We start from the raw sequence: 24,618 nt of genomic DNA on the forward strand, positions 1-24,618 counted from the left end.
GACCACCAGTCAATAATTTCTGAATTTAAAAATTGTTTTGTCCTATTTTAGGTGTTTCTCGAGATACTACCCAAAAATACTTTTGCGTCATGTTTGCCAATGGCTTGGCTTAAGTTGTTCCACCTCACCATGTTATCATACTGGTGATCACTGATCATAACCAATTAAAATAGCACGTAAGAGTTTATTATAAAATAATACAAAACCTACAGACCAGATTATTTAAATTTTCTGATAAAACTCTTGAATTGTACAACTTGTTAGCATATAGGACAAAAATGTGAAATGACTTGTTTGCATGCTATCTACAGCAAAGTGAAAGAGCTTTTTTTTAAGTTTTCATGTTTGTTTTATGCCTTTACTGTATTTTGGAGATATAAAATCAGAATACAGCCTCGGCAGATTAGCTTTTTATTTCTCACTGGCATGTATAAATTTATCTTTGAAGTTGCTGTTGGTGCTATCTGTAATGATTTTATGACACTTTATCTGTTTATCAGTGACCAAGCATGACTGCCACGTTGGAAGCCATGTCCCCCCCCTCAGTAAACGCTTCGTTTATGACCTCAGCAAATAAAAATAATCAGCAGGGAATGTGATGTAAAAATAGACGATAAGATTTATTCAGTCATTTTCACATTGTAAGGTAAACCTTTCCTGGTTTGTAAGGCAGTACGGGTTACAAGGCACATTTCATCAGTGACAAAAACTAAACAAAAATACAATACATATATATATTTATATATGTATATATATTTACTTTTTTTCTGTTTTTTGTAAAACAAACACAAAACATCGTAGGGAAACTGCGTGCCAAGCTTGGTCATCTCGGGTCTAAATTTACAAAATCCTCTTTCGATTTCTCTCGTGAATATGCATGTAGCAGTGCATAAATTAAAAAAATATATTTTTAAAGAAACCTAAAAGGGCTGTCCTTCAGCTTCTTATTTATCACCAATAAACAGAACCATGCTACATTAAATGTATAAAAATGTAAGGCTTGTTGTAACATTCGTAAAATACTCGCATGATCACGTTGCTGCATAAAACATGAGCCTCGCTGAACTGCAATATCATAATCTTACCAAGTTTTTTTGTCAGTTTTTATTTAAAATATCTTACTGCACTTGAAATAAGACAAAACTAACTAAACATATTGAAAAGAACTTGTTTTGATTCAGTAATTCTTGAATATTGATGTAGAATACTGGCTCCACTAGCAGATTATTTCACAGGAAAAATGTTCTGTTGTAAATAAAATAATCAGCTAGTAGAAGAAATTTTGCTGAAAAGTTACTTCTAAGTTATCTTGTCTCACTTCAAGTGTGCTAAGATATTTGTACTAAAAATTAAACCAAAAGTACTTGGTAAGATTTAGTTTTTTTGCTGTGAACTATTATAATTACTAATTGGAAAATCATTAGCAGCAAAAACACCAAATCTCAAAGTATTTCTGATTTGTTTTCTAGTGCAAATATCTTAGCTTTGTTTTATTTCAAGTGTATTAACTTCAATGCAACTTTTCTGCAAGATATAAAAGCTTGTTTTAAATCAATAATTCCTTAATATTGATAAAAATTCAGTTTCACTGGCGTATTATTTCACTTGAAAATGTATTTTTAGAAGTTAGAAAAACCTTCTTAGTTGAACTAATACTTTTTCATCAATACTTAGGAATTGACTTAGAACAAACTCCTAAAAGATTACGTTTAAGTTTTTAAGTATGATAAGATGTTTGCACTAAAAGTAGCTAAAATACTTGGTAAGATTCAGTGTTTTTGCGCAATGTTACCTGATAACGAGGAACGTTTACAGCAGTGGAAAATTACGTTGCAGGTAGATTTATGAGCCGTGGAGCTCAACCGCAGCTGCGTTTTATATACAAATATGTCCCTGAAGGCTATTTATAAGGAGCTTGAAATTACATTACATTTATTTAGCAACTTTGAATTTGACAGCATGTTAATGCAGACTGTATGAACTTTTCACAATATAAAAAAACAGAAAGAAGAAGGATTCAAGCTTTTGTTATATGGCCTCTTGCTTTGTGATGGTCGGCTGAGGGATGGAGGTCGGCTGCTTGGGCACCGTCGCTATGACGCCCTGGGGTATTTTGTAATGTTCTGATCCAGAGGCGGTGGGCGGGGACGGGATCGGGGTTTCAGGAGTGGCTGGAAAATGAAATACGAAATGGACGGTTAGAGCCAGAACTGCACGGAAAGTGGAAACGTCTCAGCGCAGTTTCTTCCTGCTCCACATCTGAGCGACAAGAAAGAGGCAATGAGTCTGAATTTTATTATTTTTATTAAATATTATAATAGTTCTATTTTACTAATATAGATCTTGCACAGTTAAGCAAAATCATGTAAAAATCCTTAAATGCTTGTTTCAGAACAGATTGCTTAATATGGAAGAGGATTACAGCCATTAATCTGACTTTAATCCCATAATTTGGAGCTTTTTCCCTTAGAATTTTGACTTTAATCTTTTAAATCTCAAAGTCACAGTTTGGAATATTTAAGACAGAATTCTGAGATTAAAATCAAAATTCTGAGAAAAACTAAATAATTTTTTCCCCTGGTGGCCCTAATCTTCCATATCTACAAAAGCATTTATGCAACTTAAAATAGGTTACATTTCAACACAGTGCAACTGTAGGAAGTACTGCATAATTAAGAAGTGAGATAAAAAGGATATACATTTTCTTGTTCTGTATTTTTTTAAAGTAAAAATCTTAACTGTGGCATTCAACAACAGCAGCAAGTCTATCTCCAATAGCTTTACAAATCTAAACACTGTCTGTTTTTCAATATTCTTCATTGCAAAATAGTTGAATTTGGTCTGTCACAGACTGAACTTATCAACTCCTTTGTATTGTGTTTTATATTTACGGTAATTGTCATGCACTGGAAGGTCAAATAACGTTCATATTAAAGTTGTCATATCAATTGCAAGTGCATACTTCGGTAGAGGTTACAATTCCTGAATTAATTTTCATAAACTTACAGATTTGACCATTGTGGATTGGCGTTGGCATGTTGCTGGTCACTATGACGTTGCTACTGAGATGCTCCTGGACCAGATGAGGGTGCAGAGAGTGCGGCGCATGTGGAGCTTCGTTAGCCGAACCTTAGAGAATTTGATTAGATTTATAGTTATTATACAGCAAGTAGTCCAATGAAATGAACAGTACAGCCCTTCTTAGGGCATTTATTAACAATCTAACAAAACACATAAGATGACAGTGTGATCTGGGGAGAGGGAAGAATCTGCAACATTAATAAATTGATGATATACAATTAAGAGGAAAAAGACATTTTGCTTCAAAACTTAGAGAATTCAGGTTTGCTTTGTACAAAAACATATCAGGGCCATTGAAGATAGAAGTGGGGGAGAAAAGGAGTAAATTAACTGATATTAATCAAAATTGTTCCAAAACAATCTCGGACATTTCTGAGTTTGAAAAGTTAAACATTCCCTAGAAAAGAAACTTGGAAACTTTGAGGTAAATCTGAGAAATTTTCGGAAAAAAACCCCCAAAACAAACAAACCAAAATAAATAAATAAATAAATAAGTAATAATAATAATAATAATAATAATATAATAATAATAATAATAATAATAATAATAAAATCTGAGCTTGATTGTCAAATTTGCTACAAGAAGTCAGAAATTCTGAGATTAACTTAAGAAATTATCTAAAAGAAATTTGAGTTTCAAAAGTTTGATAGAAAAATCTGAAATTTTGAGATTAAAATTTCTGAGCTTGAAAAGTCAAAACATTGCTGGAAAAGAGTCAAATTTTGTGATTAATCTTAAAAATTTTCTAGAAAAGAGTTTCTGAGAGCTCTTACCTCCAAGAAGCATTTCTTGCAGCAGATTGTCAATCTTGGCCATGCCAAAGAGTTTTACAAACTGGATCTGCTCGATCATCTGCCAGGTGATGCTCTGTAGCGTCGGCAGGAGCAAGAGGAGTTCCCCGAAGCGGCCCCGGGAGTCGTACTGCCGGTCGTTGATGTAGTCCTCCAGGCTGACCTGGACCTGGTACCGCATCCGCTTGATCTTCCCTGGGTCACTCAGGCCTTTTGCATCTGAAGACAAAGAAAAATACAAAAACAGGAAGTTTTGAGCTGCATCTCTGTGCAGATGAATGTCAAGTTCATGCATAAATGGCAAAATCTTAAGGATTTTTCTTTAAATGTAATTTAGGGCAAATATTTTATATTAAATGAGATAAATCTAACTTGCAATCTACTTGTTTAAGTAAACAAGTAAAAAATAAAAAAAAAATCTTAATACTGATATTAGTTCTCCTTACAAATTCTTTCACTTATAACATAAAGTTTTTTTTTCAAGATTGAGGAATTATCTCAAGTTCCTATGTCTTGCAGCAAAGTTACTTATAAATTAGTGTTTTTCTATTTCAAGTGTACAAAGATATTTACTCTTGAAACTAGACCAAAACTACTGATTTTGTGTTTTTGCACTATATCTGGTCGAGTTCCTAGTGAAAATGTCTAAAGCTTAAAATAGAACAAAACTAACTTACAAGTAATGTTTCAGCAAGATGTTGGAGCTTGTTTTGAGTTAATCATTTCTCAATATTGATTAAAAATTATTACACTTGCAATATAGAAAAATTGTCTGGTTAAAGTGTAATAAACTGCCAGCATAACTTGTATCTTTTTCATCAATATTAAGAATTTCTTTTACCTAAACAAAGAAATATGAGCTTGTTTTAACTCTAAGTTTTCAATATTGATAATATTCTACTTCCACTTGCAGATTATTCCACTTAAGACATTTTTCTAGGTTTTATTTTAAATAGTCTATCACTGTATCACATACTTTTTCATCAACATTCAAGAATTACTAAATTAAAGCAAACTGCTATATTTTTCTGGAAAGATATCTGAATTAGTTTTGTCGTATTTCAAGTGCACTAAGATATTTGCACTAAACCACAAACAGAAACACTTGGAAAGACTTTGTGTTTTTGTCTGTTTGAATTCAAAGAGGATTTTGAAAATCCAGACACACCTGGATCGAAGAAAACGATGGCCTTCAGGCAGGCGTATTCGTTGTCGTCTATCTGGAGCTCTTGAAAGGGAAGCACCAGCTCATCCAGAATCCTCACTGCTACCCTTCCCACCTCCAACTCTGGACAGTTTCTGGGAATAATGTGATCATTTCCTGCAAATAAAGCATGTTTTCATCAAATTCCAGAACCTACTGAGGATATAACGTTATGATTTGTGCCTGTTTTACCTAATAAGAGGATGTCTTTGTAGAGCATGGACCTCTTGGCCGCACCAAGCAACAGATGCTCTCCTGCATGAGCTCGCAGCAGCGCCACCTAGAATAAAGTTAAGTTAAATCAGTTAACGGTGTTTCTGGAGGTTTTAGGAATGCATCCGTTCCTGAAGGTCTCTCACAAACAGACCCATCCTCTCTCCATCAGCAAATGAGTTACTAAGACCCGGTGATCACACTGTTAATGATTGTGGACGTTTTTGGAGGAGGGATGTGACTTTAAAAACCAAAGTCATCATATTGTAACTGGGGATTAAAACACATTAACTATTCTGGTTGAAAAGTTGAAGAGGTTTGTTGAGAAGAGGTTTGCTTTTTCTTGGACATTTGTCTTGTACTCGTTTTTCCCACACTGATAAAACACAAAATCAAATATTTTGGGTCAAGTTTCTCCTGCAAATATCTTAAAGACTTTAAATAAAACAACTAATTTGAAAGTAAGTATTCAGTAAGATATAGGCATTGTTTTGAGCAAATAATTTCTTAAGTTTATCAACCTGTTGGCTCATATCTACAGGCGCCTTATATTGGCTTGTAATCTGTTCTTCCTCCATAAAATCCCAGTTGGTGCACTGCAAAAACAATATCTTACCAACTATTATTACCTAGTGTGTAGAGCAAATATCTTGGTACACCTTAAATAAGACGAAACTAACTTGGAAGAAGCTTTTCAGCAAGACATTGTTTTAAGTTAGAAATTCCTTTATATCGATTAAAAGAATTATATTTCATTTATAATATGGGACAGATGTCTCGTTATAAGTGAAACCATCTGCCTGTTGAAATAGTACTTTTCAAAATTAATATTAAGGATTTATTTACTGAAAATAATCAGTATCTTGCTGAAACGTTGCTACTTAGATATTTACAATTGAATGCAAATGCAGTAAATTTTTGCCAAAGCACTGAAATGTTTCTAGATTAAACTCAGAAACTTTCTAGATTAAACACAAGATAAGTTGTTTTTTTTCTGTAGCAAACTTTTAACTTTTTGATCTCAAACTTTCAAATATTTTCTTGATAAAATCTGAGATTACTCTCAAATCATATTTTTTTTAGCAATTTTTCAACTTTACTAAAAAATAAAAAAAAAACTAGAAGAAAAACTCAAATTAAGCTCACAATTTTTGACTTGTGGAGCTCTGAAATGTCCATGTTTTTCTAGAAAAATTCGGTTTCTTGATGGAAATGTACTTCTTATTTTTTCCCATCCGCAATGGTCCTAATATGCCCTCATAGATATTCACACTAGACACTAGACCCAAAATTCTTGCTAAGACGTCATGTTTTGCAGTGCACTAAACAGGGTTTTATTGAGGAAGAAGAGATTACAGCCAATAGAAAAGTCTTCTAGGTTGCAGATGTGAGCTTACTGGTTGATAAGTGACCACACTGGCTGAACTCTGCTTGTGACTGAGCCTCACCTGGTCGTCCAGGGGAAGGTCGCAGAAAGCTGGGATGTACTTAGCCCACTCCACCAGAACCAGCAGCTGCTGCTTCATGGACTCACAGACGTCCGTGATGGTGGCAATCTTTTTGGTCCTTATGTCACCGTTCAGTATGGGCGCAGGCGACGTGATCTGCACCGAGACACACAGATTCATCACCGATTGTCATTGACAGTCGGGTGTTGGGTTTATGCTGGGAGTTACCAATGGTCATTAACAGTCGGGTGTTGGGTTTATGCTGGGAGTTACCTGTCTTGATAGAACGTCTGCCTGGATGAGTGCGTTGATAGACGGGAGACTGCTGTCTTCATAGCTGGACCGCCTGGTGCTGATTCTGTCTCTCTCGTTCTGTACAGCTAAAGGAAAACACAGATTTGTACGGTTAAAATAGAACAGAGTGCTTTGGGTTTGTAGATGCACTGCAAAAGGACAGAAAATCTAAGTATTCTTGTCTAGTTTCTAGAGCAAATATTGTGGTACTGTTACAGCCCTGGGCCTTGTGGGCTGGGTTGCAGGTGCTTTTGTCTGTCTGTGTTCTCCTCCCCTTTGCAGGTGTTGATGGTCCGTTGATTTGGAGCACAGAGTATTTAAGCCAGGCTGTCTCCACCTTCCTGGTCGCCTTCGGCATCCACTCTGCCGCATGATGCTTGTGGTTCTCTGCTGTCGGCCTCAACTCCCTTCCTTTTGCACATTTGAGTTTGTCTTTGTTTTTGCACTTCAACACTTCCATATGCGCTCCTATACCACATCCAAGCATTTGCACTACTCTACTGATACCAACATTCACAATCCATTTTTGGCTTTGTTAATAAATATTTCTTTTTATACCACTGCATGGTCTCCCGTTTTTGTTATGACCTTGAGCCAGTCGTAACAGTACGCTTGAAATAAGATGAAACCAACTTTTCAGCAAGACGTGGCAGTTTGTGTTAGGTAAATAATTCCTTAACATTGATGACAACGTACTAGTTTCACTGCAAATTATTTAATCTATAAAGTGGGAAAATGTCTTGTGGAATAATCTGCCAGTGCAAAATGATCCTTTTGACTTACATGTTGTATTTAGGCTGCAGCCAACAATTATTTTAGAAATCTATTATTCTGACGATGAATCGGTTTACAATCCTGTAGTGAATCTGAACCGGGTGAAGCTAAAATAAAATGCCACTTGAGAAGTTTTAGTTAAAACCTATTAACACACAAAGGTGTTTTATCTTAAATGCAAAATGTATAGCATACATTTTATACAGTTTTGGCTTAATTACTGCTCAAATGGACTTTTATAGAGTGTATATTCCAATTAATTGATCAATAAAGTAATTAGTTGACAATTATTTCAATAATTGATTTTTCACCCCTAGCTGCATTATTTTAAAGACTTAATGAATTTTGGAAGCTTGACCATATGGCAACATTTTAAAATGAACTCTGACAGTAACCAGAAAAAGCTAGAGATAACACACATGTGATGTTTCCTCATAAATTTTCCAGTTTGGAGTCTCACTGCGGAGGCTTAAGGAGCTTTTTGTTAAGACAGATAGCAAAAATTTAAATAGGTAAAAATAAAAGTGTCATCAGTTGCTTCTAAGTCAAAGTTGTACAGCAAATATAAAATTTGACACTTATGTTTATCAGCTGTAGTTAATTGGGTGAAATATTCCGGCTCATATTCTGGCTTTTCAGGGTATAACTGAAAGAAACCAACATTTACCCATTTCTAAATATTCGACAAACAAAGCTGGAGTTTTGAAAATTGTGTAATGTGAAGTTCCTATAGAAAAATACACCAGGCTTTCTTGTGTCTCATTAATTTAATTACAATAATATGGCCTAATAGGGATTAATATACACTGTAAAAACAGAATCTTCAAATATTCTTTGTCTTGTTTCTACTGCAAACATTTTGGTAGATGTAGGAGCTTTTTTAGGTCAATAATTTATTTATCTTGATTAAAAAGTACCAGTTGCACAGGCAATGTTTTCAATAACAAGTAATGTTTTCAATGTTAAGCAAGATAAGTTAAAGTAGCACTTTATCAAAATTGAGGGATTATTGACTTGAAACAATATTTTTGCTAACAAGTTACTTGTAAGTTCATTTTGTCTTATTTAAAGTGTACAAAGATATTTGTACTAGAAAGTAGACAAAAATACTTGGTAAGATTCTGTGTTTTTGCAGTGTACAGCTGAGAGAGATGTCTTTTCTGAGTGAAAAGGCTTCATGATGTGGATTTTCACCAGATTGTGAAGGCTGTGGCTCATCAAAAAGTTGTTGGTTTAATTTCAGACTCATATTGGTGACGTAATGTGGCTCAAAGTGCCTTGAGGGGTCAGTATGGCTAGAAAAGTATTGGATCAGTTCACTCTGTTTCTTGGAGTTTAGTATCAAAGCCAGAGGTAATGGACAATAAAACTGGGGCTGTCAATTCTCTTGTTTGTCTTTTCACACCCTGAGGAGTTCAGCTTCAGTGCTGGGTGTTTTTCAAAGTCTTCACTGAAATAAAAAAAATGCAATGTGCTTCACAAAAAACACTAAATCTTTCCAAGTATTTTCAGTCTAGTTTCTAGTGCAAATCGCACATTTGCAATAAGATAAAACTACCTTTACATGTAACTTTTCAGGAAAATATGGAAGCTTGTTTAAAAGTCAATAATTCCTTAATATTGACAAATAAATACTGGTTACTTTGGCAGGTCATTTGACTTCTGACACATGACCAAAATGTCTTGTTATAAGTGAATTATTGACAATAGTTCCTTAAGTCAATAAAGTCTTGACTTAAAACAAGCACCTATATCTTGTTAAAAAGTTGCTTATCAGTTAGTTTGGTCTTTTTGAAGATATTTGCACTAGAAACTAAACTACTTAGATAAGCTTGAAAAGATTTTGTGTTTTTGCTGTGTAATCTGGATTTGGTGAATATGTGGTCTTCTTTAAGCACAAGATCCTGTTTAGAACTGATTTTCTTTTCTTGCACTCAGGTTGAGATAAAACTGGCAGAAATAAACGGAAGTGTTGATTTGTTTTTTTTCTCTCAGGTTGAATGTGGAGACACCGCAAAGAAAAATGAGTCTTCGGAGGTTATTATGTTTATCAGTATATGGCCATTATTGCCTGGAAATGTTTGCTCAGCATAAGCTGGTCAGAGACTCCACTGCTCTGCAGAGTGAACATTAACAAATCCGTACTCTCTTGGGTGTTGCAACACCCAGAGACAAGTCGGATCAATTCTGCAGAGACTGCTCTGATTTGCTGATTCTGACGGAAATTTTGTTTTTGATTTGCTTCTGTTTGGTCAGACGCAAGATTTCGTCATCTGCAGGATGTTTTTAAGCGGTCATACCTTCCTTCTTCATGCCAGCTCTGAAGCATTTCTTCAATCTGCAGTATCTGCATTGGTTTCTCTTGTCTTTGTCTACAATGCACTGTCTGTTAAACCTGTAAAACAGACATTTGTTTGGGTTTTGCTAGTGAAGCCTGAGTTTCAAACGCAACATTAATGTTTCTCCAATTTCACCATTCTCACCTGCAAGAGTACATGTGGTTCTTGCGGACGCTGCGCCTGAAGAAGCCCTTGCAGCCATCGCAGCTGGACGCCCCGTAGTGCTTCCCCGTTGCTCTGTCACCACATATGGCGCACAAGCTGCCTGCTGCCAGGTGGCCCGTGGCGTTCATGTTAGCACTTTCAGCCGGCGAGGAATCTAAGACAGACAGAAAACTTGCGTCATTATCTTTTGGACATATTCTGTAACAGGGTGACCTGATGCCAAAAAACTGTGGAAATATGTTTGCTGCAAAAACTCCAAATCTTGCCAAGTATTTTTTGTGCAGTTTCTGGTGAAGTGCATTGGAAATAAGACAAAACTAACCATTTAGCAAGCTATAGGAGCTTGTTTTAGGTAAGTCATTTGTTATAATTCCTTAAAAGTTCATCAAGGAATTAAATTTCATCAATATCAAAGAGTTATTGACATAAAACAAGCGTCCATTTCTAGTTTTCTCTTATTTAAAGTGTTCCAAGATGTTTACACCAGGAACTAGAACAAAAATACTTGGAAGGATTTGGTCTTGTTTGCATTGTTTGATCACCATTGTTATTTAAAAGTCATAAAAGGCCAGTCAAAAAGAAAAACCCATTGGCTCCACAGTTTCTAATCAAAAACAACAATCCAGAGCGCCTGGGAGTCTTTTACCTTCCCGAGTGATTCAGTTAGTCAACAGAAGATAATTGATGTTGGTTTGATTTCCTCTGAGGAGATAATCACTGGAGACAGTTTTCTCCTTAGCTACAGTCACAGTCATGAGGCAAAATCAATCAGTGAGAAGCTATGTTGAAATCTTTAGTGTAGAGAAAAACATTTTCATAAAAAGTTGCCCTATTGGTTTCAGTTTCTTGTTTTTAACTCTCTTTGGAAATTTTGGAATCAGGATCCAAGCCTGTTGTCATGGGAGACTGCTTGTACAAATAGGTCCGTGTCAGTTTGAGGACGAATTGAAGAACTTCATCCCTTTCTCTCCAGCTTCAACAGTGTGGGAACAGACGGTTTGTAACAAGAGAAGGGCGATCGTGATACTCCGGCTACTGCTTCATCTCAGGGTGAATATCAATCCGACGTTACGGGAGTCACACCAAGTCACGGTGCAAGCTGGAACAGGTCAGAGCCACTTGCATAGCCCTAATCTCCGTGTGCTTTAGGAGTATGGAGATCTCATAAAAGCAAAGCTCTTAATGTTTTACTATCGCACCCCGAGGTGATAAAAGAGCACCGCTGCAACAGGGTCATCCCATGCGAGTGCAGGGGGCAGATGGACAAATGACCCCGCATTATCACCTCCTGCCAAAACTCGCCTCTGAACAAAGTTTTAAATCAGTAAAAGTTTCAAAGTTCAATGCCAGAGCTGCATATATGAGACTCACCTGCACCCAAGGGGAGCACTTGCATGTTTTCAAACTCCAGCGTGGTGTAGGCCGGGTCCAGAGCCTCGCTGTAGTCTGCCATGTCCATGTCTACCACCGGTTTGGGCAAAGGGAGTCTCAACTACCTGACAGTGGGGCAGAAAGACTTGTCCAAGAAACTAATGCCCCCCTCCTCCTTTCTTTTCTCACACCTCTAATTTTGCCCCCTCCCTTGGAGGCTTTAGGCCTAGCCCCGCCTAGAGTCAGAACCAGTCTTAGTCCTGGCTTGGCGTGATGAAGACCCGCTGCTGTCAGAACGGAGAGCAGAGACTGGAAGCAGTCCTGCCAACCATCGGAGAGGTGGAGTGACTCCGGTTGATGGTTAACTAAACGCTCTAGAGGTGAATCACAGGGTTGCCTCTTTTTTTCCTTTTTTTTTAAGCAGAGATAGTACAACTTCAATATCAGCCACCTCTGCATAATTTTCCTTTAGAAGTGGGATAAACAATCTCTTTATGGTGTAAAATCATGCCAAGTGCTTTTGTCTCGATTCTAGTGCAAACGACATAGTTTTTTTTTTTTTCAGGAGCAGCGACTTACAATTTGCTTTTCACTGCAAAAACACAAAATCTCACCAAGTATTTTTGGTCCAGTTTCGAGAGCAAATATCTTGGTACACTTGAAATAAGATGAAACTAACTTTTCAGCATGTGTAGTTTTGTTTTAAGTAAATATTTCCTTAATACTGTGTGAAAATGTACAAGTTAATAATGAAATAATGATTTCATTATTAAGACATTTCCCCCATGTCATTAGTGCAATTATCAGCCAGTAGAACTGGATGTTTTCCTCAATATAAAGAAATTATTGACTGAAAACAAGCTATATTGAGCTGAAAATTTACTTCTGTTTGTGTTGTCAGTGTTTGTGTTCAAGTGTACAAAGATATTTGCACTATCGGGGGAGAACGAACGTAAGACTGGGGGGAACAATACGGGATATTTACGGCACATTCATTCATCACACTCAGAAATTAATCTGCAGCCATGTACCGCCATGGTGCGCTCCTCCACCTGTTTGTTCAGACTGGGATGAAATGCAATTTATTGTGCAGTTCGTCCATAAAGCTACATTTACACTGTAAGCATCAGCTAATCGGCCGCGTTCAGTCTATCCACTGACGTGTATAAATACTCCTGCAGACTCTTCATGCGACTACATACTATCTTAGGTTTGTATCTTGTAAGACAAAACTTGCAAGTAATTTTTCTGCAATAAATAGGAGCATTTTAAAAAAAAAGTCTTAATGTTGAGGAGAAAATACTAGTTTATTTGGCAGATTATTTCACGCATTAAATATATTTTTCACATGTTATAAGAGAAATAATCTGCCAGTGAAACTAACAAAATAGTAGAAATGCAAAAAGAGATGCAAATAAGAAAATAAATAAAATCCTTAAAGATAAAAAAAACATCTTATTGCACAAAAATGTAATAACATTGCAGTTCTTTAGTGTAGAGTTGATCATTTGTAGCAAAAGATGCATCTGCAGCTAAAATAAATACTGTCAATTATAATCTGATGATTGTTTCTTGGATTAATAATTGGGTAGCAAAAACCAACATTGCAGCAGCACATGCAAATGTGATACAGATCCAGTTTTGCTGGGAACCATATCAAGTTTTTCTTCATTCAATTTGAACTTTTATGAAAATACCTCAAAATTAGCTTTTCAAAATTTTTTTTTTTACAGTTCTGGTTTAATCACTGCACTGACAATGTTGTTGAAATTTTTAAAGTTTATATAATCCAATTAATGATTAACCGATTATTAAATTACATAAAGATTATTTCAATAATCGATGAATCATGATTAATTGTTTTAGCCTTAACATGAGGCTGTCCTCTTTCCTATAAGAAAAATGTACTTCATTTTATTTGAAAATGGTCTTTTAGCTTGATAAAATGCAATATTACTCTTATTTCTGGCTAATTAAGTGGATTTATTGTAATTATGTTGCACTGCAACTAACTAAAAGGAGCTCAGTCTTGAGTTCATTCTGTCATAATTAACTGGGGTAATTACTCTCCCTGCAGGAAAAGTGACGCCTTTGTGTAAAAGCTTTTTGTTTGTGAAAGTACAAGTTACACGTGAGCTTGATCCAAATGACCTGAATTTTTTGTAAATGCAGTTGATTCTCTGTGAAACATGCAGTCCTGACTGATTAACAGATTTATAAAATTCCCCCCAGAATGCTGAAAAAAGGTAATATTTATTTCACATTTATGCAAAAATAAATCCTCTACCTGAAACTAATCAAGGAAACAACAAAAACAAAGTTGTGTGTTTTTTTTCTTTGTTTGTTTAAATAGTGAGTTCAAACTGTTGAGGAAGGATTCACAAAAAGTCAAAATTTAATGAACAAAAAGGCAACCTGGTTTCTAGCAAAACTGAATCAGAGTTGCATGTGCTAGTTTTTAAATTTCAAAATAATTTATTTTATTTGAAATGAACTAGTTTAGTTCAGATTTTTGTCTATGGATACAATTTTAATTCAGTTAAAGAAAAGTCAACGAGGCTTATTCGCAAATTTATAATCAATTTGTTGCAATCATACGGAGATATTAGAAGCTGATTAACATTAATTAAATTTCGATCCAAGGGAAAACTCTGCAGTCACAATGGTTGAAAGTATATCCAAAAACATTTACTCAAAATCTCTCAAAACTCTTTACATTCCAGTTAAAATGTCTTAATTTTGCAATATAAAAATAATACAATATCAAAAAATGTTCAACCGTAATTTGACATATTATATACTTTAGGGTATATAATACACTATCCTGACTTGTTTCTTGGTACCACAAAGGTATCAGTCAGAAAAGAGGTAAAAAAAAAAATTGCAGAGAATTTTTGCATCTCAGCCTTTTTGCTTCCATGATAGAGGAAAATATGCACATTAAAGAAGATTATACTTTAAATGAAGCACAGTGGAGGTGGCAGCATGCTGTGGAGTCATTATTATTCAAATTTATGCATTTGTTTTTTTATGGAGATTAGGTAGTGAACTGTTTTTCCGTCCATTTGATGTCCAGACCCTCTCATTCTTGCAACAAGACACAAAAGCAAACAGCCATACATTCTTTAGAGAGACCAGCAGAGCAAATGGGAGAAACTGCAAACCCCAAGTCAGGATTCGACAACCACAACCTTCTTGCTTCAAAGCAACAGTGATACCATCATGGAGAATGGTGCAGAATTTTCTTCAGAATTCTGACTTTTCTCTTCTGAGATGAAAAGTCAAAATTCTGAGAAAAAGTATGAATTTTGAGATCAGTCAGAATTCAGATTTTCTTTTTAATTCTGAGTTTTGATCTTAGAAGAATAAAGATAAAATGGTAACAGTTTATTTGACGGGTGTGCATAAGACTGACGTCATTGTCATAAACATGGCATAACAACAATCATGAACATGAAGGAGTCTTTATGACTCCTTCATGTTCATGATTGTGAACATGAAGTTCAAGTGTACAAAGATATTTATGAAATCATGACTCTTGTCATGATTTCATAAATAATGACAATTTAATGCAAAGTTGGCACTTTTAATGGAGTTTCTATTCAACTTTTAGGGTTTCCATTAAAAGCATCATTATTTACCAAATGACACTTCATGACAACAGTCAGACATTCATAAAGACTCCTTCATGTTCATAAGATGTTGTGTCATGTTTATAACAGTATCATGCCAGCCTTGTGCACACCATATCAAATAAAGTGTCACCATTAAAATTATGAGAAAGTCAGAATTTTGAGATTAAAGTCAGACTTAACTTTTTTAAGAATTAAATTTTGATCATAGAAGATTACAGATTTCCTCACAATTTGCTAGAAAAAATCTAAATATTGAAAAAGAAGTCAAAATTCTGAGAAAAATGGGGACAAATTTTTGATTACTTAGAATCCTGTTTTATTTTAGGATTCTGACTTTGCTCAATTTTGAGTTTTAATTTCAGAAGATCAAAGTCAAAATTCTGACAACAAAAATCAGAATTTTGAGATTATCCTCAATATTCTGATGAGAAAAAAAGGCTGAATCCTGAGATTAGGGCTGTTGTAAACAAATATTTTAGTAATCGAGTAATCTATCGATTATTTTTACGAATAATCGGATAAAAAAAATTAAAAATAAAATAAAATATTGGTAATTCTGGCATAAGCCTGGTGTTACTATCGGATATCAATATCAGTCCAGTTTTTCATTTTTGAGCATCCCTAACTTTTTTGTAGTTTAGAAAACTAACCTGTAACAATAATAGCTCACTTTCTAAGTTAACCTGAGAAAAAAGTTATATAAAGATCTGAAATTCTATTCAATTTAATAATAACGAGGCAGGCTCACAAATATGCTTATAGAAAATGTTTAAAATCCAGCTTTTAGTTTATGTATTTATCTTCAGTCAGTTTAAGAGATGAATTCTCACCTTGGCCCATACCTGTCAAGCTTTATAGGTTTTAGAAAATGGGAAATGTCGCCTGAGTGGGGCGTGGGGCAGGCGAGCAAACGAACCTCAAATGGGGATGGAGAGGAGGAAATGGACCAAGGGACAGGATGAACTTAAGGCTGGTGGGAAAAGACGACCAGTAGACCAGAGGATGAACGTAAGACCGGGGGGTAGTAACGAAAAATCGAGGTGCTTGAATCATTCGAGGGATTGTTTCAGCCCTACTTGAGATTAAAATCAAAATTCAGATTTTGCTGTTTTTTCTAGCATCACTTGGATCTGAGCATATTTGAATTGTTGGGAACATACATTGCATAAAAAGACACGTGATACCTACTGTAGCTGCAAAAAACCCTCATAAAATCACTAAGTGAATGTTTTGGAACCTGGAGTTGGCAGACTTTTCCTGGAAAACATGTAAAAGGCTTTTTACATACGACTTTTTCCACACAATACCATAAATCGGACTGTTTTGCAAAGTGACCGCCTCTTCCATGCCTCAAAACAAACAGTAGTCTTGTATTTGAAGAGAAAGTGCCAGCACACACCAACAGGTCAATGATCGTAGGTTCACCCAGACCTGTGAGGCTGTTTAAGCCCCATAGAGGATGACTTGTTAACCATGCCCTTAAATTACGCTGAAATCTCATAAACATATCTTTCTCTTTCCTGCAAGCAAACATAGTAACATTCCTTCAGGGCTGTTCATGATTCTGACATGATTTGATTAAATATTGACAAACGCCACCCTTAGAGTAATCCACTCAAGAAGAAAATGGGATTTGGTATGGAAGAAACTCCCCTTCTTCCCTTTTGTGGCATCACTGGTTTAGATTAAAGACCTTTACAGAAAGAAGAGCATGAAGCAATGGAAACACCCAAGATTAACAAACAGATTATTAGCCTGGTCAGCGTGTGTCGGCCGCAACTCGATCAGAGCGTACTGTTTCGCTTGCGTGTACAGGGGTCATCGGTTACAACACCGCTCCGCGTTCGATCCGTGCTGCTCTTCTGCTCTGGTCATATTTGTTCAAGAAGTGTGCTGATTATTTCAAAGCAGGGAGCGCGTGATGGCGGCGAGGGAGATGCAGGAATCACTGTGCTGCTATGAATGAGTCACTCACTGCAAATCTTATCTTCCGAGTCATTAAAGTGCTTTTATCACTGCTCCCATCTTAAAGTTCAGCAAAGTCCTCAAGGAACAGTCATATACTGAACTATAAAGTATAGTCTGTAAGGTTACAGCTTTCTGAATCGTAAACTGACAAGCTGTTCTCATGGGTTTGATAAAGCTGCTAAAAAAAAATCTCTGACTTATCTGAATTTTGCTTTGGAGGCTTTTGTTTCAACAATGAAAACCTGATTTCTAAATTTTAAAAATGTGTGCAATAGATAGATTTTTCATTGTAGTTTTGTTTTATTTTGCTGACTTTTTGTCTAATTCAGTTAGTTTTCAATTAGTTTTTACTGTTTTTTTTTCAATATTTACTTTTATGTTTTCAGACCTGGTGCAAGAGACAAGCGAAACATAAACAAATAAATGAAATAAAAAATAAAACAGGCAAAGAAGTGCACAAAAGAGGGGGAAAAATAATAAAATTTGTTCATTCTTTGGTTGATTTTAGATGCAGAATTCAAAAAGCATTGCATTATACATCAGCAATTAAATTTTATTTTTGTAGCACATTTCAGCAGCAATTCAGCTCAAAGTGAAAAACACAAAAATCAACGAGTGAATTATTACATTTTTCAAGTGCCAGCACTACCTTTTGGTCAGTGTTTCATTTATTACGGTACAAAAGCAACTAAACAGATGGTTTAAGTCTAGAATTAAAGGTTTACATCGATTGGGTGACTCGATTATTGTTGAACAACTGACTGGCGTTTCCTTTCAATTTTTCCTGTCGCCATTTTGAGGACCAACATAAACACCACCAATTGAATCTGTCGACATCTGACGTAAACTGTTTGTATTTGGGCGCAAACAAAATAAATTTCGCATCAGTTTGAAAGGCCAATAAATAGAATTATTAACACAAATACGCAGAATATGACATCTATAACTTCAGCATGTTTTAGTTATATAAATGCACAAAATTGTTCCAGTTGTATTTACTCCATTAATTATTTTATTTGTCAGTTATCAAAAGTTTTTCTAAATTTGTTTTTCTGTTTTAATCAACTATGAAAACCTTGAATTACAGACTAACTTGAGTAAAACGCTGTGTTTTTTCCACAGATAACTTCTAAACACCCTCAATTTTTCCTTCAGCAATAGGCCACTGACAAAGTCTATAAAGCAACATCGGCTAATAAGCAGATAAGAAAAGGTCACAGAAAAAAACATTTATCAAAAAGCAGAATGTTCTTCAGCTAAGGGTCTTTAATGAGCTTCGGTTTTTAATAGTGTCCATTGTATAACTGGCATCTAAACTGTTTTCCATTTATTTTGCAGGAACGAGGATCTTCACTGGGTTCCAGTGTGACGTTGCTAACATAATGCCCCAGTATATGTATGGTAAAACATCAAAATATCAACTGGACCAATTCCTAATAAAGGTCAGAAGTTCTTCACCATATCACCAACCCTGACCTCAAAATCCAAGATGGCTGCAGCACATACTATGAAAAGATGAAGAGATAAAGAGTCAGTAAGCATCAATAATCCAGTTTGATTTGAGTTCTACCACATGGTCTGACACCAGTTTAATACTGTAGCAATGCAAGGTGGAAACGACGACAATCAGTCTTTATTCATACTTTAGAGTTTTTGAGCTCCAACTTGGAAAAAGGAAGAGGAACACTGACTAAATTTGAAAATCTGGACATTTGTCATGAGCTCTGAGCTTCAATTTCAGTATGGATGCAGCACATAACTTCCTGATGTGTCTCTGATCCAACACGCAAGAATCAAATGACTGAATTACCTCCTCAGTTCTACAGTGTCCTGCTGATGATCTGATTATTTGACTAGGCACATGTGAGTTATTCGGCTGATCAGGTGGCCCACACCACCAGAGGGCCCCCAAGAGCAAAAACAAGCACAATAAAAAGAAAAGAATTAAACTGAATTGCAGTATTAAACATGAAAAGACACAGCTAACATAGCTTGTTTGCAAATAGGTTAATATCTTCCTGCTGCTGCCATTGTTAGGAAAATACAAAATATTAAACATGCTAACTTGTTTGCTGTAAATTTAGTATTTATCAGCTGATGTTATTTTCAAATAGTTAAAATAGTGTGGCACCCTTAAAGATCACTCTACATTTTAAAATATATTTTTGTTATTCCTGTTGGGTTAAAACCAATTTCAATTTTAACACTAGTATGATGTATGCTAATTAAACATTAGGCTAATTAAAGGTATGTTACACATTTGGAGTAACCTAGGAATGATGAAGTGTCTGGAGTTGACCTGTTGGTATGAGGTGGCTTAAAAGAAATGTGCTTGGGGCCCCAAAACTGTTTGTTACGGCCCTGGACTCAGAAGCGACGAAGCAGAGATTCACCTAAAATTTGCAGAACGACAATCCTTGACCGTCTACTTAAAGTATTTTTGTTTGTGTTTGTAGCAAAGCATGTTTACACAACAGAAACCGTTTTCTTTGCATAGTTTATTTTTATATTTTTTATCACTCATTAAATTTTCAGATGATGGCAGAATTAAATGTAGCATCATGGTTTTCTTCACTTCTGTGATATTAAATTGTTGCCTTGGAGAAATATGAAGGGCCAGACACAGCTGCCGTATAATCAGTCACCCAAACTCCTGCCCCGGGGCTAAAAGTCAAAGGATCGCCGAGACCTGATGTAACACTTGTATGATTCTCCCCTTTGAAACTTCAAACTCCAGTTTGTGAGCAAAGTCCTGTCTATCTTCTGAATAGGAATCTCCGACCACAGACCAAACTCCATTTGTAACCACTGCCTATTTGTACCTTCTCCTCAATGACTAGTTTTCATTTCCCCAAGTCCGATCTCAAAGGCAAGAGGCCAGGCAAGAAGCAAAACGGTAAAAATGAACAGCAGCTGGAGGGAGAAAAAGACGACTGCTGTGGCCTGGAGGAGATGAGGAATATACTCTGTCTCATATTGGGGATTGTTTCTGAGAGATCTGCAACACGGTGGAAAAGTGAGGCGCATTGAGGAGCGTGTTGACGATGATAAGAGTGAAACAGGGAGACAATATGCTGCCTGAAGCAGATTTGCGGTCGGCAGAAAGAGGGAGATGGAGGAGATAGGTGAGTGGAGCGTCATGGCAAAGACCTTGTCAACAGATAACTATCTGCAAATAAGCCAGCTTATGCAAGCCCCTGTGGCTCGGCGGTGGATAGCAATTCATTTGTGCCAGTGGAAGATTGTCTGATGTGCTGTGATTTACACTAATGGATATTATTTTGAAACAGATTATTTCCTTTCATGTTCTGCAGCTTTACTTTCACATAATTCAACGAATAAGAAAAAAAGACACTTTTATGGTTTTGTTTTAAAGATTTTGCATAAAAGTTGTGTTGATTTGAATTTTTTTTCAATTTTCTTTTCTTTCTTCAACTAATTTTGAACTATATTTATAAAAATGATTGAAGCAGTTTAAAATAATTGTTTAACATCCCATGTTGTTTTTGTCATTTTGGTTTTTTTACTTATTTGTGAAAGAGAGTAATATTTTCACAGCATAACCTGCTTCAATCTTAAAATACATTTATTTAAATGAAAAAAAGTGATTTATTCAAATTTTAAATGTAAATTAAACTTATCAAGTAAGAATCAGTGTCCATAACAGTGCATTTCTGAACATTAACTAATAAAAATCTAATTTTGAATCACTCACTCCTTTAAATAGCTAAGTTCAACCTTGAAACATATTTTCTGAGTGTAAAACTCACTCTAACCTGTTTGGTCTTGTTTCATCTCCAGACACAGTAAGGAAAAAAAATAAAACCCCACGTAGCCCCTGTGCAGCAAATAAGTAAACAATTGCATCAATAAACACGAAGAGCCATGCTTGACGTAAATCAATCACAGTGTCTGATAAAGCTCGATAATCATTAACTCTGTTTTGCTGAGAATTCATTTTGACTCTTGTGCTAATCCCCTCTGTCAGCAGCTCCGCTCTGAGTGGCTGTTTGGCTCCTTCAGCCGCCAATAGGCGTTTCAACCTCCTCAGCTTGAGGAACAAGACATGGCAACCACTTTCTAATTCCTGCCCCTGCTACGTCACGCAACTCGACTAAATGAGCAGAGTTGTTTATGTGAAACTTAAGGGGCTTGTCGAGTGTTTATATTTCAAATCAGAATCGCATAAGGTGCGTTTTGCGTGTTGGTTTCTATATCAACCTGCTCGGACGCCTTCTGCTGGTCGGCGGTCAAACTACAACACTAAAACAAAGTCAAACGGACACTATTCGTTAAAGCTATACTATCTACTGTACCTTTAATTAGTATGTAAATATGATTTTTTTTAAAAAAAAAAACAAACATATTTGTTCAATTTTACCATATTGGGTTAAATTCCCTCATTTTAACATGTCGCATTCGGATTTTATGACACAGATAATCTGAGAAAAGCTCAATCTCCTCCACTTCCTCATTGAGCTACTGTTGCTGTCTGAAGAAACGCAGCACTCCAAACCAAAACCAGCCAGGAACATGCTCTAAACTTACAACTTGTACACAATGCTGCCAATCATCCTTATGTAATCACTGCTAAGTGCTAGCAACGTTACAGGAAAATCGTTTACCTGCCATCATTGCAGACCATGCTAACTAGGCTAACAGGCTTTGCTAGCTGTAGCATACCTGAGAGAAACGGTGGAAAGAGCAGGAGCATGAGGTTGATTGACAGCGCTAAGACCCTCCTCCTTGCTCTGATTAGTTGATTCTAGTTCGCACTGCAGAAAGCTTTATTTTTATTTATTTTTTCCCTCAGATTCTGTTACAGGAATGGTTGTGGTAGAATGTATTGATAAAACTCAGTAATAAACTGTTAATATTTCAATAAATGGTTGCTTTTGCATGTCATTTACTTCCTGAAGTTAAATAAATCTTTTCATATTTAGATGAAAATTACTTTGATAAAATCTATTTTGAAATTATGTAGGCAACACAAGGATGATGTTGAAGCTCTTGAGAGTTCCATTCATTGCTGAACTAAAGAACTATTTTGCAATCCCATGCTGATTTTTGACCCATTTGAAATTAAAATTACCTTCTTTTTTTTTTTTTTTTTTTTTTTTTTTTTGCATCAGCTGCACTGTAATTAAAAACACTGCTCGCTGCTGCCATCGTGTGGACAAAAAGCAACATTCCACCTTAATTCATCAGGGTCAAGTTCAGCACATCTTCCAATCTTTTCACTGCAAAAACACAAAATCTTACCAAGTATTTTTAGTCCAGTTTCCAGTGCAAATATCTTAGTACATTTGAAATAACTTATGATCAACTTTTCAACAAGATATAGGAGCTTTATTTTAAAACAATAATCAATAATATTGATGAAAATATGCTTGTTCATTAGCAGATTCATTCACTTATAAAATGGGAAAAAATTGCCTGTAATTAGTGAAACAATCTGCCAGTTGAAATATTACTTTTTTTTATTAATATTAAGGACATATTTACTTACAACAACCTCCTCTCGCTAATATTTTTTTAAAATGTGTTTTAATTTCTGCCGTCTGCATTAGGACTACATCACTTTCCTCTTGCTTGACCTCAGTTTTTGGGATTCACTTGAGAATCAAGACATTCTCCTTTCTCTCAAAACAACTCTGTAAAAACACAAAACCTTTCATTCTGAGTTCCTCTGGGCTCTGTTTTAAGACATATCTTATCTCAGCTGTACAAACAATAAATCTGAAAATACATTTTGTCTAGTTTTTGGTGCAAATATCTTTTGAAGTAACACAAAACTCATGTGGGGGAAGCATTGAGTATTATTATAATATACATTTTGCTGAAATGTCGCTTGTACGTTAGTTTCGGCTCAGTTTAACTCTACTAAGATGTTTGCACTAGAAACTAAGCAATACTTGGTAAAATTTTGTGTTTTTGCAGTGAATCCCTATTTTTCTGCAGAAACAAATCGGCCGGATTTCAGCAGCTTTTCCGTCTCCAAAGAACTTTCTGTTCTCTGTTTCTGTTCTTTCTGTTCTCCGCCCAGATAAACCCAACTGTCCCTTACCTGGGTCGTTGAAACGCAGCGTCCCATCCTGACAGTACATCCCTGTGAAGGCCGAGCTCTGACAGCGAGCCGGCGCGCTGATCGACGGCCCATGAGCCTCGGCGGCTCTCTTGGGCCCAGCTCGGCTGAGGCAGTGCCGCCGCCGCTGCTGGGGCCCTGCGGCTGACTGTGAGGCCACAGGGGGATTATCCCCTAATGCCTGTCACAATGAGATTTGATTGGAGTCCTGAACACCCAGATTAATAGTTTAACGATGTAAAAATACCTCAGAATGAGCAGCGAGGAGTTAATATTTAGTATAGATTTAATAAATGTTTTTGTTTTCAGATGCCTTTTTGCATAATTTCTTTTGAGAAAACAAGTTATGCCTTGTTCTTAAAGATTAGATCAGATCATCACAGTGAAGGAGATGTTAACCTTACAAGCTAACATCAAGGGTATCCCGGATTTGACTGTTCTCAACATGAAGCTTCATAATGCAAACCAAGTACCTAGAAAGATCAATGCAATTTGCTGAAATAAAAAAACACAACTTTTTGATGCTTTTTGGTATTAGCATCACTCACATTACATGTAGATTGGCACAAGCATGAGAAACAAAGTCTTGAACATTTTGTCACATTCTCTGCACTCTGCTCATCTCCTTTTCTGAGTTTGATCTGCAGCCATACTCCTGCTGATGAGTATCACTGTCAGAAAGTCACATAGTGTTTGTGCACTACAAAAACATCACATGTTACCAAGTGCTTTTGGTCTAGTTTTTAGTGGAAACATCTTAGTTCACTTGAAATTAGTGAACAAGTAACATTTTCAGCAAGATAAAAGCACTTGTTTTAAGTCAAAAATGTGTAAATATCAATAATAAAAAAAGACAAGTCCCACTGGCAGATCATTACACTTATAACAAGATGTTCTTCCACATATTACAGGTGAAACTTGTATTTATTTTAAATCTGTTAAATAAACAAGCTCTTATATGCTGAAATGCATTTGTATGTTAGCTCTTAACCTTTAACCAAACTCAGCACATTTTACAATGTTGAATAGTTTTATTTCTGGTTTATATTATTATTAAATTTTAAAATGTGTGGAGCATGTCTAGTCTGTTTTTGCTAATGTGCACCAAAACAAAATTTATACTTGTAGGATAATAAAAAACTGAAAAGAACAATCACTAGAAATGTCTGACTTATTTTTCATTTTTGGAAGAATAAAAAAAGCTTGGTTTTTCAGTTCTTGTTATCTTTTTTTTATATACACTTTACAT

General features: G+C 35.7%; 1 protein-coding gene and 1 long non-coding RNA gene across 4 annotated transcripts; one reads left to right on the plus strand and one right to left on the minus strand.

The window, feature by feature from the left end:
• Nucleotides 1–596: 596 nt before the first annotated feature.
• hnf4a (hepatocyte nuclear factor 4, alpha) lies at nt 597–23,459 on the minus strand. Of its 3 annotated transcripts, none has more exons than XM_055056816.1 (10): nt 23,352–23,459; nt 10,290–10,464; nt 10,107–10,201; nt 7,012–7,118; nt 6,739–6,894; nt 5,270–5,357; nt 5,042–5,194; nt 3,856–4,092; nt 3,007–3,129; nt 597–2,171 (listed from the first exon to the last, which is right to left on the minus strand). In XM_055056816.1, exons 1-10 carry the CDS (start codon nt 23,389–23,391, stop codon nt 2,029–2,031), a joined length of 1,317 nt encoding a protein of 438 aa, XP_054912791.1. In that variant the 5' UTR covers nt 23,392–23,459; the 3' UTR covers nt 597–2,028. The 3 variants fall into 3 exon arrangements, with proteins under 3 accessions (XP_054912791.1, XP_054912789.1, XP_054912792.1); XM_055056814.1 differs by lacking the exon at nt 23,352–23,459 and adding an exon at nt 11,682–11,997; XM_055056817.1 differs by lacking the exon at nt 23,352–23,459 and adding an exon at nt 10,957–11,256.
• LOC129377114 (uncharacterized) lies at nt 19,934–24,583 on the plus strand. The gene is made up of 2 exons (XR_008607883.1): nt 19,934–20,409; nt 23,331–24,583. It is a non-coding gene; the product is annotated as an uncharacterized LOC129377114 (long non-coding RNA).
• Nucleotides 24,584–24,618: the final 35 nt, after the last annotated feature.

This window comes from Poeciliopsis prolifica, unplaced genomic scaffold (genome assembly GCF_027474105.1).
Source record: "Poeciliopsis prolifica strain line A6 unplaced genomic scaffold, Auburn_PproV2 SCAFFOLD046, whole genome shotgun sequence".
Lineage (NCBI taxonomy): Eukaryota > Metazoa > Chordata > Actinopteri > Cyprinodontiformes > Poeciliidae > Poeciliopsis > Poeciliopsis prolifica.

Excerpts from the sequence above, each read along its gene's own strand:
- hnf4a (XM_055056814.1), bottom strand. The coding sequence starts at position 11,769 with ATGGACATGGCAGACTACAGCGAGGCTCTGGACCCGGCCTACACCACG. Across the intron at positions 5,358-6,738 it reads ACCTTCCCCTGGACGACCAG|GTGGCGCTGCTGCGAGCTCA; the intron begins GTGAGGCTCAGT and ends ACTTTATTCTAG. Across the intron at positions 5,195-5,269 it reads CAAAGACATCCTCTTATTAG|GAAATGATCACATTATTCCC; the intron begins GTAAAACAGGCA and ends CTTTATTTGCAG.